This window comes from Octopus sinensis, linkage group LG17 (genome assembly GCF_006345805.1).
Source record: "Octopus sinensis linkage group LG17, ASM634580v1, whole genome shotgun sequence".
In the NCBI taxonomy this organism is placed as follows: Eukaryota; Metazoa; Mollusca; class Cephalopoda; order Octopoda; family Octopodidae; genus Octopus; species Octopus sinensis.
The window spans coordinates 24,739,225-24,756,430 of record NC_043013.1 but is presented as its reverse complement, the minus strand read 5'-3'; the positions used below and the strand labels follow the sequence as shown (position 1 = coordinate 24,756,430).

At 37.0% G+C, this 17,206-nt stretch overlaps 2 protein-coding genes across 3 annotated transcripts in view; both read right to left on the bottom strand.

Annotated features, from left to right (window-relative positions):
- Positions 1 to 17,161, bottom strand: part of LOC115220718 (spatacsin-like) — a 21,349-nt gene extending 4,188 nt beyond the window's left edge. The window contains exons 1-10 of the mRNA XM_036510352.1: positions 17,150 to 17,161; positions 16,307 to 16,313; positions 16,104 to 16,178; positions 12,555 to 12,703; positions 10,895 to 11,089; positions 10,144 to 10,254; positions 7,080 to 7,278; positions 4,956 to 5,170; positions 3,960 to 4,097; positions 466 to 651 (exon numbers count right to left, since the gene is read on the bottom strand). Coding sequence (XP_036366245.1) covers positions 466 to 651; positions 3,960 to 4,097; positions 4,956 to 5,170; positions 7,080 to 7,278; positions 10,144 to 10,254; positions 10,895 to 11,089; positions 12,555 to 12,703; positions 16,104 to 16,178; positions 16,307 to 16,313; positions 17,150 to 17,161 — 1,287 coding nt within the window. The remainder of the gene's footprint in view (positions 1 to 465; positions 652 to 3,959; positions 4,098 to 4,955; positions 5,171 to 7,079; positions 7,279 to 10,143; positions 10,255 to 10,894; positions 11,090 to 12,554; positions 12,704 to 16,103; positions 16,179 to 16,306; positions 16,314 to 17,149) is intronic.
- LOC115220926 (spatacsin) overlaps positions 16,133 to 17,206 on the bottom strand; it is a 55,295-nt gene continuing 54,221 nt past the window's right edge. For both annotated transcript variants that reach the window (XM_029791125.2, XM_029791126.2), the window contains exon 22: positions 16,133 to 16,178. The gene's annotated coding sequence lies outside the window, so the exon portion shown is untranslated. The remainder of the gene's footprint in view (positions 16,179 to 17,206) is intronic.

Here is a 17,206-nt window from a genome sequence, read left to right as displayed (position 1 = left end):
ATTCCACCATCAGTTATGCTGTTCTTGCCAACTCCTCTGGATGTAGGTGTCAAACTAACATTAGTATAAGCAATGTTAGTACAGGTATAAGTGAAGACATATATAGGCTAACTAGTTAATCATTGTCACCTCCGTTGATGGTGGGCATCATATATCCCAATAGTATTAGTACAGAGCAATGTTAGTGGAAGTACAGGTAAGTTAGGTAAATAAAATAGGATAGGGGTAGTTAATTTGTTATATGTAAGCAATAAAACTAAGTGATGCATAGTCATGCTTGTATTGCTGCCATATGAATGGAACAGACGAGGTAGGGGTCAAGGAGTGTGTTTGAATTTCGGCAATATGGATGCAACTAATGGGGGAGTGGGGTTAAAGGGGTAGCTATGAGATGTTTACGATATAAAGTTACGAAAATAAAATAATCTCTTCACAAATTATTCTGATATGATTATAATAACTCACCTCAACTTTTGGTACTTTGGCCATAATTCTGCAATACCACATCTTATGACTGAAATCATTTATATAATTAGCATACAGATTTCCTGAAGGGTCAGGTGCATCTATCAAACTTTGTACACAGAGCTCATACATAATGGCCTGTTCATTCATGTTTGTGTTATTCTGGTTACATTTGTTAATCTCATCCTAAGAAAATATCAGAAAGAAAATATTTGCAATTGGACAAAGAAGATAAACATATAAGCTACATTAGTCATACAAACCAATTATTCTATGGTCAACCATATAAAACAATTAGAAGATATATGGTGAAAATATTAAAATTGAGATTTTGCACATCAAGTTTTACCACTGTCCTCATCATCATCATCATCCTCATTTAACGTCCGCTTTCCATGCTAGCATGGGTTGGACGGTTCAACTGGAGTCTGGGGAGCCCGAAGGCTGCACCAGGCCAGTCAGATCTGGCAGTGTTTCTACAGCTGGATGCCCTTCCTAACGCCAACCACTCCGAGAGTGTAGTGGGTGATTTTATGTGCCACCGACACAGGTGCCAGACGAGGCTGGCGAACGGCCACGCTCGGATGGTGTTTTTTTTTATGTGCCACCGACACAGGTGCCAGACGAGGCTGGCAGACGGCCACGCTCGGATGGTGTTTTTATGTGCCACCGACACAAGTGCCAGATGAGGCTGGCGAACGGCCACGATCGGATGGAGTTTGTTACGTGCCCACAGCACGGAGGCCAGTCGATGCGGTACTGGCTACGGCCACGTTCGGATGGTTTTCTTGTGTGCCACCGGCACTGGTACCACAAAGATACAAATTCCATTGATGTTCATCTATTTTGATTTGGTTTGATTTGATTTTCACTTGCCTCAACAGGTCTTCACAAGTATCACATACTTGCCTCAACAGGTCTTCACAAGTGTCATAAGAAGGAAGGTATGCACAGGTAGACTGACTACGTCCCAGGTAGGGGCCACGGGTTATGGCCTGACTAGTCTTGCCGGGTCTTTGGATGGTGTTTTTATGTGCCACCAACACAGGTGCCAGATGAGGCTGGCGAACGGCCACAATCGGATGGTGTTTGTTACGTGCCCACAGCACGATGTGGTACTGGCTACCGCCACGTTCGGATGGTTTTCTTGTGTGCCACCGGCATTGGTACCACAAAGATACAAATTCCATTGATGTTCATCTATTTTGATTTGTTTTGATTGGATTTGATGGCAATGGTAAAACTGTGCTTAATATGAGGTGGTATCAAAAAGTTCCTGGACTAGTTCTGTAGTGCACCAGCAGATGGCAGCACACTGTTGCATGTGCAGTGAGAGATAGCATGAGGTAGTGTGCCGAGGGACATCACTGTGTTTACTTTGTAAGTTGCAAAGTTTGTGTTTTTTTGTGCACATGTGTCTGCTGTGGTCTGCAATTTTGTCATGGCCTCAACAGTCTTTCACAAGTGTCCATATGAGGAAGGTATGCACCGGTAGACTGACTACGTCCCAGGTATGGGCCACGGGTTATGGCCTGCCTAGTCTTGCCGGGTCTTTGGATGGTGTTTTTATTTCCACACCAACACAGTGCCAGATGAGGCTGGCGAACGGCCACAATCGGATGGTGTTTGTTACGTGCCCACACCGATTGGTACTGGCTACCGCCACGTTCGGATGGTTTTTTTCTTGTGTGCCACCGGCATTGGTACCACAAATATACAAATTCCATTGATGTTCATCTATTTTGATTTTTTGATTGGATTTGATGGCAATGGTAAAACTGTGGCTTAGGAGGTGGTATCAAAAAGTTCCTGGACTAGTTTCTGTAGGGCACCAGCAGATGGCAGCACACTGTTGCATGTGCATGAGAGATAGCATGAGGTAGTGTGCCGAGGGACATCACTGCGTTTACTTTGTAAGTTGCAAAGTTTGTGTTTTTGTGATCACATGTGTCTGCTGTGGTCTGCAATTTTGTCATGGACAGGAACAAAGAGTCAACATGAAAATTTGAGTTAAACTTGGGAAGTCATCTGCCACAGAGACATTGAGCATGCTTCAGCAAGCTTACAGTGATAAGGCAATGGGTTGTACATAATGTTTCAAGTGGCACGGGTGCTTCAAAAGTGAAAGAACATCCCTGGAAGATGATGAGTGATCTGGAAGACCTGCCATGAGTGTCAATCTGGAAATGTGGTATTGGGCATTGAGAATTTGTTCCCTAGGGCCATCAATTGAGAGGTCTATTGTGACGTTTTGAAGTGTTTGAGGGAGGACATTCAATGAAAATGACCAGGTCTGTGGAGCATGAAGAATTGGATTCTTCACAAAGACAGTACACCTTGTCACCAAGCTTTCCTCACCATTGAATTTCTTGCCAAAAACAACAAGGTAATGCTTCCACACCCACCCTATTTGTCAAATTTAGCACCTGCAGACTTCCATCTTTTCCCAAAATGAAAATGCAGCCAAATGGTTGTCATTTAACACCGTTGTTGAGATCAAGAACAAATTGCAGTAGGCCATCAACTTGCTTACAGTAAATGACTTCCAGGTTGGATTCCAAAAGTGGCAGGAATGCTGGGACCAGTGTATTGCTGTGCAAGGTGAGTATTTGGACAGAGATGATGTTAAAACATTGGTAAATAAGTTATTTTTCATTAAATGTAACCAGTCCAGGAACTATTTGATGCAACATACAAAGAAGAAATACAAATCGCAACATACAATTAACTGACAACAATTTTTATTTTTTAAGTTATCCAATTAATTCAGAGGAAGCTATACTTTTGTCATGCTAATTTTATAAAGTCAGTAAGTATTGATTTGACAACAAAAAGCTAACACAATTTTCTTTCACAATATTTTACTTATTTAATATAAAACTGATAACAATGTAAAGCAGTATAATATAACAGTATGGAAGCTAATAACAAAATGAAATTTAAAATGTAACATTCAGTCAAGAAGCAAAAACAAAACTTTTATTTTCTTCTCTTGTATGACCAGATAATGTTGCCTTAGTAGTTAGTCAAATGATACATGTCATCTGCTCAGCATATTTATCTTTCTTCTTTCCAATTCGTTTCCATCTCACCTTCTCTTTGTGGTAGCAGTTTCTTTTTTTTTCTCACAGTATCTTCTCTCTCTCACTGTCATAGAATATATTCTGTTATCATCCTCTCTCACTAGTAATTTTCTCACTCTCTTCTGCTAGATGACTTTCACATTCTCACTTTCTCTATTCTGTCAACATTCTTCTTTTTACCATTTCTGAACATAGGCATACATCCCACATATATCTAATTTTTCTAAATAATGATGCTTTTTGTCAAAAGGTTAAAAGTTGAGCTTTTATTCTGATTGAAGAAGTAAACATAAGACTAATAACCAAAAATACAATATTAAGTAACCAATGAAACAAGAATGAATTAATTCACATATAGTTAATAAAATTATATGCACATTTAGGACAGAATTAAGTAAGATAGGAAATTACCTGGAAAAACTGCACAATTCTCATAGGAGATACACTGTATCTATTAAATTTTGCAAGACAATCTTTCCAGAAATTTACACGGATAAATTCAGACAACCAGCAATGACTTTTCTGAAGCTTTGACTTTTCATTGTTAATCTAAGAATTGAAATAAAATTTATGAAGTTCATCATCATTGGTATGTTTACTTTTCAATACTGCTATGAATATATACAAAAGGAAAAGAATCCAAAATTAGGTTTGATATATTTAGTTAAAATGACCTCTTTTTAAGTTACAAAGGCATCAATGTCTTATATGTTCAAACTTACATTTAAATAATTATCATCATCATCATCGTTTAATGTCCGCTTTCCATGCTAGCATGGGTTAGACGAATGACTGAGAGCTGGCGAACCAGATGGCTGCACCAGGCTTCAATCTTGATCTGGCAGAATTTCTACAGCTAGATGCTCTTCCTAAAGCCAACCGCTCCGAGAGTGTAGTGGGTACTTTTACGTGCCACTAGTATGGGGCCAGTTAGGCGGTACTGGCAACGAGCTCGCTCAAATCCTTTACACATGCTACTGGCACAGGTGCCAGTAAGGCGATGCTGGTAACGATCACGCTCGAATGGTATCTCTTACTTGCCACCAGCACAGTGGCCAGATAGCTGCTCTGTCAATGATTACACTCGTATGTTGCTCTTTACAACCCACTAGCACAGACGCTCTGGCAATGATCATGCTTGGATGGTGCTCTTTAAGGCGACGCTGGTAACGATCAGGCTCGAATGGTGCCTTTTAAGTGCCACTGGCACAGAAGCCAGTTAGCCGTTCTGTCAATGATCACACTCGTATGTTGCTCTTTACAATATATTCAGCAAGATGGTGTTTCCATGATAAATACTTAAAATATGAAATGAGTGCACAGATTAAAATTTAAGTAAGCTAGAGTTAATTTTTGTCAATCTGTCAACCACACCTTAAATATTTTAGGAGAAATGTTATTAATTACCTCAGTAAATGTTATTTCTTCGTGATTAATATCTGCAAACTCACACAACATACGAGCATCATCATAGAGCTTCTTGTTAACAATTTCTGCCACTAGGGGCTCCACCTGGGTGGCTAAATGTTGTCGATCTTTCACCAGGAAAGAGGAGAATGGGATAGTGAGTTGGTTCTTCTGAAGGATTTCAGCCACTTGCAAGAGTTGAGAGTAATTCAAACCTGTTAAAATAGAGACATACTATTAAAATAACTTCAAATAGAAATTTAACATCAGCAAATCTTTGAATTAGATATGAATCTATGTTAGCTGTCGGATTAGTTATAAGCAGAAATTACAAATCTGCCAATGAAAGAGCCTCTATAAAATCAGTCAACCTGCTAAAATAAATAACTGGATTGCTTCACATTTTACACTATCTTATAAATGGATGAATATGTAGCATAAAGAATTTTAGCAGAATGCTATGATATAAGAGAAAACAGAATGTTGATAGGTGAAATTTGGTCAAACAATGGAATAATGACACACAAACATGTGTTCTAACTTCAAATATATATATTTATCTTTTATGTTTTACTTGTTTCAGTCATTAGACTGTGGCCATGCTGGGGCACCACCTTAAAGAATATTAGTCAAACAAATTAACCCCAATACTTATTTCTTTTAAGCCACAAACTTCTTTCTATTTGCTAAATTATGGGGATATAAACACACCAACACCAGTTGTCAAGAACTGGTGGAGGACACAGACACACACCCACATTTATTTGTATTTATATACGAATGCGGTGTTGCACACTCATTTTTCACTGTTCGATATAAGCATAATATAATATATATATATATATATATATATATATATATTATATATATATATACACAGTGGGCTTCTTTCAGTTTCCATCTACAAAATCCACTCACAAGGCTTTGGTCAGTGTGCATGAGCTAACGGGAGAGTTCCAACCTGCTGGAAATAGCAGCTAAATCTCCCTCAGATTATATCCTTTTGTCTTAAAGAGAGGTTTTCTCACCTATGCCTTTCAACCAATACCTCCACCGCCTTGTCACATTACCTTAAAATAGTGCCCTGAAATGCAAACAGCACTACATGCATATCTTCTACTATACTTGAGACAAACCTTCACCATTACATCAATCCTACATCAGTTATGTAGAAACTTGGCTCCCAAAATGAGAGACTTAAAATAGCACTTATCAAATCCACTGTCTTCGTCTTTAGTGGCATCATCAGAGACCATCAAGTACAACCAATCATCATACTCAAATTCATCACACCACACACACACACACACACTACTTCTACAAAAAGGATGACATAGAATGTACAGGCATACTAAGAACATTTACAGGTACCATATTGTGCAAAAAGTTAAAATATAACAGTGTGCAAACAATGTATTTCAGCCATCATAGGTTATGCCTGCTTTTGTTGGGGCCCCTATTCTCTCCATTAAAAGAATACTATAATAGAAGAAAAAAGACAGAAGACTGTCTATTATCACAAGCTGTTCACAGATACCTGCACACTGTAACAAAAATACAAAACATGAAAGACTACATCCAGGACAAGTGAGGAGCAGTTTGCTACTACAGCAGACTCCAGTCCTCACAATCTTCACTAAACACCCTGACACATGAACACCACCACAGAACATGATTACAACAGTACACTAAAACCACTATCTCATCCACTCAGCACAGTTAAACAGAAAAATAATATACACAGAAACAGATGCAACATGAATAACTTCATCAGTACCAAACACTATCTTTGGATGCAAACCATCAATAATAAACGTAGAGGAACAACAGCTGTCATGTTCTAACCAAGTCCACCTTGCCTGTCTTGGCTGTGGCTATCACCAGAATCTCCAGGCAGCCATCAGAAATGGACTATAAAGGAAACTGTCACACTACACTTCAATTCATCATTGCATGTCAGAGTGTGCACTATATTCATCAGTTATACATAGGCTTGGAATATCAGAAACAATAGGTCTGTGGGTTAGACCTTGTCATTCAGCTGGCTACCAAGATATCACAGGAGTGTTTAATCAAGTAATTAACAACAACTAAAACAGGTATGAGAGTGTGTAAATTATTTACCTGGTTGATATGTGAATACTGAAATGATATTATACTGAGTTAAGTATTTCAAGAGTTTCACAACATCAGAGATATTTGGCAAACCTGTCAACAGCTCTCTAATAAGGCATTGACAAGTTTCCTCTTGCCATGAAATGTCCCCAACCATTGGAAATACCTGGGCCATGTGATTAATAGAGGACATCTTATCTTTAGATGGCTACAAAAAAAAAAAAAAAAAAATTTACATATAGTAAAGATGTCAGCACTTTGATGATGGAAAACAAATGAAAGATAAATAAGTGTAAGTTTGCATTGTTATTAAAAGATTGGCAATACCTCTAGAAGTTTATATTATTTGCAATTATTTAATAAATATATATATAGTTTAATAAATATCAGTGGTTTGAAAAGAATGCTTCATTATTTGCAATCATAAATTTTTTCCACCTAATATGTACTGTGAACGGCATGATGCACATATTATTTTACTGGTATTATTAATATTATTAATAATAATAATAATGATAATAATAATGATAAATAATAATAATAATAATAGTAATAATAATGATAATAATAATAATATTAATGGCATTTTGTAACTTAATATAATGAACTCTTGACATTGTATATATACATTTGCATATGGATATGTGTATGTTTGTATATTGTAATATTCTAATATATTGATTTGACTAACTGTAACCTTATATATATATATGTGTGTATATTATTATATATCATTATGTATATACGTATATATATAGGTGCATGTGTATATACACTTATGTGTATGTGTATATTATATGTTATATATATGTGCTCATTCTTGTATGGGTGTACCTTCTCTGATATTCATACTTAGATTGTACTTTATAATCTCTGAAGAGGCCTTGGGATATATTTGTAAGTGTCTCATTTATAACCACATATTACTTATCACACCTGGCTAATATGGGCATAATGAGATACTCATATCTACATGGCTGAAACAGCTGTAAGATATAGTTTATATTTATATTTATATTTATTTATACATATTGTACTTATTGTATCATATTACTCATTGACGTGCACTGTTTTTTCTGTACTATTATGTTTGACCTTGATGTTCATATTAGTTTGGTTAATAATTTATGTGAATGGGTATTATCTGATAGTTGATTATTGATTAAGGTGTATTTCTCCATTTTCTTATTTTTGTATATATATATATATATATATATATATATATATATATGGATGAATGAATTATCCTTTGTTTACCGTTAACATGGAAAATTCAATAAACAGTTACCAGGGTAGCTTATATACATATATATATATATATGTGTGTGACATGATGAAATAGCAAAAGTTCTGCATTGGAAACTGTGAAAAGAGAAGGAAGCATGAAGTAAGACATGGTATGGACACAAACCATAGAGTGACTGAGTCAGTCTTGCAAAATCCTGTGGGATTTCCAAATTCATACTGATTAGGTGCTTGAGCACAAAATACACCAGACTTAGCAGTGGTGATCAAAGTAAACTGTGTGCATGTGTGCTCTAATTGATGTTCTATGGTCATTTGACTCATGAATACTTAAGAAGGAAAGCGAGAAACTAAATGCTTACAGTCCTCTTAAACATGAGAAAGCCTGACTGTGGAAGTCAAAGATACTAAAGATGAAGACAGTGCTGATTATTATTGGGGACTTGGCAATGGTATCAAAAGATATTGAAATGAATATAAACAAAATAAAATCAGTGTCCAGTAGAGCTGTTGCAAAAACTTCACCTCCTCGGCACAGCCAATTATTAGGAAAGTACGAGATTGTTGAAGAATACAAATAACATAATACTATAGGCTACAAGTAGCAAGCCTGCTGCTCATGCAAGATTTCAGGTGATTCAACAAAACCTGAGTACAACAACAACAATAACGTCGTTGTCATCATCATCATCATTTAATGTCTGTTGTCCATGCTGGTTGGACAGTTTGACTGGGCTGGCATGCAGGACCAGACACCGATCTGATTTAGCATGGTTTTCTATGGCTGGATGCCCTTCCTAATGCCAACCACTCTGAGAGTGTAATGGGAGCTTTTACTGGCCTCCAGTATGGGTGCCAATTTGCATGATACCAAATAGTAATAATAATAATCCATTCTATGATAGGCACATATCTTGTAAGTAAGGCAGGGGTTAGTTGATTACATCAACCCCAGTGCTCAACAGGGGCCCATTACATTGACTCAAAATTAAAGCAACTCTGACCTTGGGACTGACCTGGTGAAATAAGGAAAAAAATTGACCCTGACAGGATAACAACACCATAACAACAGCGATCATTAGGCACAAGGTTACAAATTTGGGGGGGGGGGGCTAGTTGATTAAATCAGTCTCAGTACTTGACTGGGATTGATGAAAGGCAAAGTTGACCGTAGCAAGATTTGAACACAGAACATGAAAAGTCATAACAAATGTGCATCCCCCTTACTATTCTCAGGAGCAATGCCTTTCCCATTTCGTCTGCTTGTGCTATGAGAAATGTTTCTTAATTGTGAGAGGTTTTACCCGAAGATTTAACAATTTTTTTTTAAACCATCAAATTTATGTTTAATGCTAAAAGGCATTTGCTGTGATTAGTTCTGGAAGATAATGATAATTCTTTACATTGGCATAATGCAACATATTACAAGAGAATTGAATTGGCTACAGAATATGTCTAGGATCCATTTTAACCCGTGCTAGCGTGGAAAACGGACGCTAAATGATGATGATGATGATGAAGCAAGTCGGTCTCAAATATTGTAAGATATTCCAATGAAAAATGTAATTGTTAAGCCGAATAAAAAAAAACAAAACATAATTATACAAAAATTATTTTAAAAGTTTATACAAGAAAAGGTTATATATTTCAGTAACTATATAAACTGTAATTGTTATGGTTAGTGTTGCTTATGTAGTTTTGGTATAGGAAGTCATATTGGTGGTAGTGTTGTTGGTACTGAATATAAGACGGCTGTGATAGCATTGATGGTGATAATAATGCTGAGAGGCAATATGAAAGAAAGGGAACAGGAAGAAAAGTAACTTACTTTATATAGAACAGAATGTTTAAAACTTTCCAGATAAGTCTGAGCTTCTGCATAATCATATTTCTCCAGACAACAGTGAAGGAATTTTAGGAAGAATGCCATAGGTGTGTCCTGTATGAAAAGAAAACAGGACAGATAATGTAGTTGATGAAGACCACAAATCTTACAATGCCATATAAAGGGAAACAAAATATAAATGAAAAATTATCAAGTAATAATATTAAAAAATAATAAATGCCATTTTTTATGTGGAACCCATCCCCAGTTACTTCACAGGCAACCCATCTAGGAGGATCATAACTCTGATACAGAGTAGAGGAGATTTGATGACTATAAAATGTACTCAGTCCACTGTTAAGTCGTTGGTGGTACACTAGAAAATACACTTATAAATGAAAAAAAAAGGGATCAGATTTAAATAAAATATTTCCTTCCTTGTAAAAATATATAAAATTTCAGAAAAATTATCTAATAGCAATGTAACATATAAACATGCCAACACATTTTACAAAGTGCCACTGATCAAATGATTCTGACCATGTTTCCAGCATGTTACTTGAATGCCACTGACTAACTCCAAGCATTTGTTTACATAATTTTGCTGGACTGAAAAAAAAATAAAAAATAAAAAAAGAACCTCAGTCACATGACCATACCTATCATAAGTCAACAGTTGTACAATCTAAGGCCCTAATCTAGTACATCACAATATTGTTTGAAAATCAAAGGCTAAGAAAAACTGTGTACTTACTGTTTGGAAAATAGCAAATCCAACTGTTAGATTAGCTAACCATTTGTTTCTGATGAATATTTCAGTAAGTTCACGTAAATCCTTCAAGTTCCACTTGGTAACAGGCAAAACATGTTGCTTCAGGAAGTGTTGATGCTGCACATCATTCATAACAGCAATCAACCAACCACACAAACAACTGAGAATGTTAGCTTCCTACAGAGAGAAAAATCATAATAAACATCAAAATTATGCTATGGTTAATGTAAATTGAAGAGTTATTCAATGTTAAAAGTGGGTTTGCTGATTCTATTTTATGAAGACTAAAATATGTCCACAGTTGACACTTGAACTAATTCTACCCATTTTTCTTTTTTCTTTTTTTTTTGCCTCACTATGGGTTGGACAGTTTGACCAGGGCTGGCAAGCTGGAAGGCTGCACTAGATTCCAGTCTGTACTGGCATGGTTTCTACAGCTGGATGCCCTTCCTAACAGAATGGTTGGCATTAGGAAAGGCATCCAGCTGTAGAAACCATGCTAAAACAGACTGGAGTCTGGTGCAGCCTTCCAGCTTGCCAGCCCTGGTCAAACTGTCCAACCCATGCAAGCATGGATAACAGACATTAAATGATGATGATGTTGCTGCCTATGATATCTTCATTTTCACAAGTTTGTTGCTGTACTTAATTTTTACACTTGAGTGCAATACCACTCTCCATGTTTGACCTTGGTATATTTTTGATATTAAATTTCTGGCATTATACCTGAGTAAATATTGGAGGTCTGTTATTTATAAGAATCAACATCAGTGTGAATCACATTGTTAAAAATCACTGCCTTTGCAAATTAATGCCAGTGGAGACCACTGTAGTGCAGTGGACATTTGCTAGTACTATTTATAATGAAATGTTGGCAGTTCATAAACTACAATGATATTCTAAATCCTACAATATTAACTTTGATGCCAGAAATAAAAATCCATTCAACTGGGAAAATAACTATATTTTGATGTAAAACAGCCAAGTCATTGTCTCAGTGTAAAAGCCTAAAATATTAATGTGTTTGTGTAGAATGGAAGTACTAGACTACTATATTTATTGTAGATTTCTCAAAAATATTAGTAATTTTAGTGAAGTGAAACAGAAATTTGACCCATCAAAATAACAGATCACCAGATGCTATACACAACTTATGAATTCAATGATAAAATTATACTTAGAGTGTAATTGTTTCTCTCTCTCTCTCTCTCTTTGTGTATGTATATATATTTCTTGTAATAATTTTACAAAGAGACCAGAGTTTATAGTTTACTCAAAATTATTTTGCTTCTAAGTGCTCTACATTTCATAATTGACTCGACAATAAATTTACTTGGTCTAGTTTTCCAATTCCTTCTATAAGACTGAAAAGGAGGACATAAAAATTCAATAATTTAAAACAGAAACAGTAGATCTAATGCATTCTGTGTTGCCTAATTAGAAATCATTACTCGGAAATTTTGACAGTCTTAATGTTAAAACTGCAGATTCAAACTTTAGCAACTTCATTATTTTTTCATTACTATAATGTGATTTAGTGTGAGCGAAATATTGTGGAAATATTTCTAAATGCAATAGTAAGTCCTCTGCAGAATGTCTGTTCTTATGATGAATAATACCAAATATCAATAAAGATACTCACTCTTTGACAAGCCGCTAGTTCTGTGAACAAGGGATTGCGTAACGCAATGCCATATGACAAAAGAGATTTCCAAACACTCCGACTTGCTTGGGCAGAAAAAATCACTCTGAAAACATCTTCAGGAGCAGACATAGGGTTGAGATCAAATTCTGAAAATGGATTAAAACTATTAGTATTTTGTTTGAACAAAAGCATTAATTATATGGTTATATGGTTAAGAAATTTGCTTGCCAACCACATGGTTTCACATTCAGTCCCACCGTGTAGCAGTCACTACACCCCTCAACCAACCAATGCCTTCTGAGTAGATCTGATAGGTCGACACTGAAAGTCCATCAATATAGGTGTGTGTGTGTATACATGTCCTTGCTTGACATCACAAGATAGTTCTAAACGAGCATTACCATTATACAAATGTTGTCATTCATTAACCATCTTCCATGAAAATGTTAGGTCAGGGGAAAATATTTCCTTGCTTGGAAATAAGTAAGGGATAGCAAGATAGGAAAAGTCAGATAGCATCTAACTGTAGAAACTCAATTTTAATGAGTTCCATCTGACCTGAGTAAAATATACTTGCATATTTTTACAGATTAGGCACATGTAAAATGTCCAGTATCTTAGTCAAACTTAGTTTATTTGATATTTAACATTATTTTGGTCAAATTGTCATCAGAATCTAATACTATGTCTCATATCCATATTAATAAAGAGTAATAAGATACTAAAGAAGAATTTTGCAATCAAAATAACAGACGTTCCTAAAACACACATTTCAGTCTAAGTGTGACCTAGAGTGTGTTATTACTTTTTCCATAGAGAAATTCAGCTGTTTGAGAAAAACAACGAGGAGGGAACCAGGCTGCTGGAGTTCGATGCGAATAGTCTTATGGTTTGCAACACTAACTTCAGGAAACCTACAAGCCACCTAGTCAACTACTGATCTGGCCGACATACTAGCCAAATCGACTACATCCTTGCCAGAAAAAGGGAAAGATGGCTGCTTATAAATGCCAAAACCTTCCCAGGCGAAGAATGTACACCACAACATAGACTGGTAGTTAGTGACTTTAGGATCAGGACTAAGAGGACGACTAGAAGACGACCAACATGGAGAAGAAGGGTCTGGAAGCTTAAAGATCCTGTGAATGGACAGAGATTTAGAGACATATTACTTTAAGCCTTTGACGAAATAGAAGGGGGTATAGCTTCACATGGGGTAGAAGACAACTGGAGGTCTCTAAGGGACAACCTGCTGAGAGCCACTGACCAAATCTGTGGTTGGTGCAAAGTCCCCGCAAGACCCAAAATAACGTGGTGGTGGAACAATATTGTTGACAGGGCTATTAGACAAAAGAAACAGGCTTGGAAGGACTGGAAGAACGGCGGTAGCAGGGAAGTGTATCAGACTATCAGAAGGGAAGTTAGGAGGCAGGTGTATTTAGCCAGAGGGGAAGCAGATAAGAAAAAATTTGCCAATGTTCTGCGCAGTGAGGATGAAAGACTTGAGGTTTTTCGTGTTGCAAGACAGTGTGTGAGAGAGAATCGCGATGTGGTAGGAGAGAAATGTGTTTGTATGGATGATGGTTCACTTGCGCTAAATGAGGATGCAAAGAGAGAGGTTTGGAGATGCCACTATGAAAGGTTGCTGAATAAAGAAAATGAATGGGATAAAGAGAGTCTGCCAAATGTTGACCCAACAGAGGGACTAGCTATCCAAGTTGACAGTTCCTTGGTAGTTAAGGCAATTAGAAGAATGAAGACAGGGAAAGCCCAGGCCCATCAGGAATTACTGCAGAGATGCTCAAAATATCTGGTAGTGTCGGCTATAGCCTAGTCACCCGTATAGTTAACCAGGTGATACACGAAGGAGTCATTCCCAATGACTGGTGTAGCAGCATAATAGTCAACTGCTACAAAGGTAAAGGTGACACCCTAGATACAAATAACTACAGGGGTATCAAGCTGCTGGATCAGGTAATGAAGGTTACGGAGAGGGTCATAGCCCAACTAATTAGAGAGAGAGTTAGCTTAGATGAGATGCAGTTTGGGTTCATGCCAGGGAAAAGTACTACTGATGCTATATTCCTGGTAAGACAGCTGCAGGAGAAATACCTAGCCAAAGATAAGCCCCTGTATCTGGCTTTTGTTGACATGGAGAAAGCCTTCGACAGGGTCCCCCGATCCCTTATCTGGTGGTCAATGAGGAAACTAGGGATAGATGAATGGTTAGTGAGAGCTGTGCGAGCCATGTACAGGGATGCTGTTAGTAAGGTGAGGGTTGGCAACGAGTACAGTGAAGAATTCCGAGTAGAGTTTGGGGTCCACCAAGGTTCAGTCCTCAGTCCCCTCCTATTTATCATAGTCCTCCAGGCAATAACGGAGGAATTCAAGACAGGATGCCCCTGGGAGCTCCTCTATGCTGATGACCTTGCTCTAATTGCTGAGTCACTATCAGAACTGGAGAAGTTTCAGGTGTGGAAGCAAGGATTAGAATCGAAGGGCCTTAGAGTCAACCTAGCCAAAACCAAAGTCCTAATAAGTAGGAAGGTAAACAAATCACAAACGCCTTCAGGTAGATGGCCCTGCTCGAATCTGTAGAAAAGGTGTAGGTAGAAACTCTATAAGATGCACCAAGTGTAAGCTATGGACACATAAGAGGTGCAGCAATGTCAAAGGAAGGCTAACGAGGAAAATAGTGTTTGTTTGTGGCAGATGCTCAGGAGCAATAAACACTGAAAATGTGCAGACACCAACTTCTACCACATTCCAGGGAGAAAAACTAGAAGTAGTTGATAGCTTCCGTTACCTAGGTGACCAAGTCAGTAGCGGGGGTGGGTGTGCTGAAAGTGTAACTGCTAGAGTAAGAATAGCCTGGGCAAAGTTCAGAGAGCCCTTACACCTGCCGGTGACAAAAGGCCTTTCACTCAGAGTAAAAGGCAGACTGTATGATGCATGTGTACGAACAGCCATGCTACATGGTAGTGAAACATGGGCCGTGAGTGCTGAGGATATGCGTAAGCTCGCAAGAAATGAAGCCAGTATGCTCCGATGGATGTGTAATGTCAGTGTTCGTAAAAAGCACCATCACGATCGTGGCCATCGCCAGAGCCGCCTGGCCCCCGTGTGGTGACATGTAAAAAAGCACCATCCGACCGTGGCGTTTTTGCCAGCCCCGTCTGGCACTGTGCCGGTGGCACGTTTAAAAAAAGCACCCACTACACTATGGAGTGGTTGGCGTTAGGAAGGGATCCAGCCATAGAAACATTGCCAGATCAGACTAGGCCTGGGTGCAGCCTTCTGGCTTCCCAGACCCCAGTTGAACCAGCCAACCCATGCTAGCATGGAAAGCGGACGCTAAATGATGATGATGTTATGTTGGGATGCGGCCGTGCGGCATACAAGAGGAGAAATATGTCACCAAACTCCTTACGTACGGTCGTATTCTAACACCTCCAACAAATCAAGAATAAATTAACACCAAATGACTATCCTAGATAAAGATATCTCAAAAATATATAAAATATAAATGATCAAAAACATTCTTACCCTGATTAGTCTCTTTACTTTCTTCTTTATTTGAATTGATTATTAAAGCATCATCTTCATCAGAACTACTTTGCCCTAAAATGTAAAGAAATTATATTACTATAATCGTGGAATAAATATATCATAAGCTCAAAATAAAGACAAACATTCCAAATATTTAATTAAAATATTATTCACGTGTGAAATGAGCACCGTTACAATACTCAATAGCTAAAATGGAAGAGAAAAACAATAAAAAAACGTTATGGGGAATAAACTTTTACAAAAAGACACTAGGGACAATTTAAAAAGTTAATAAATATCTGTTTAAATATTGATTTATCTGGATTTAAAATGTATTAGTCTATAGATAAACCCTCAAGATGGTAGAAATGGTCTTAATATATTGGTGGTACTTTTTGCAGATAAATCTTCTGATGTTTGAAGAACAATACTAATGCCAATAGGATTTAAGCTTAAGACCTTGCAAAATGAGACAAATCTGGCACATCATTTAGTGTACTATTATAGTCATCTTCATTACACAGGGTATTAAAATATTGGTATCATTTCAAATATTGATATAATTTCTCTTCAGTTTTATTACAAAGAATGCTTACACCAAATAAATCTTTATAAAGAAAATAACACATAAAATGTGATCAGATAAAAACAGTAAAATCAAATGTATTTAGTGATATTAATTGTAAATCATGCACTAGAGAAGAGTTGAAATAATAGGTTAAAGTTGGTTTAGTCCTGCAGAAAATATGTTGTGCTTAGTTAAGGAACATAACTAGAAAAACAAGTTCAAATATATGTGAATTTCCACTCAACAAATAATTAGCCATCAAACTTTTCTATTTTTTAGGCTATAAGAATTATGATACATACGCTTTTCTTTAGGGAATTAACAGCATAAATGAAGTGAAATAGCAACAGAGTGCCCAAATGACTTCAATTAAAATCCTGTTGCAATCTTAGCTTACCAGAAGATTACTTCTTACTCTACAGTCAAACTATGAATGCCAAGATTTCATACAGGTGTTTAAAATTTACAGATTTACCCAACTCGGCATATAGAGATTACATTTATAAAGTTAATAAACAGAGGCATTGACTAA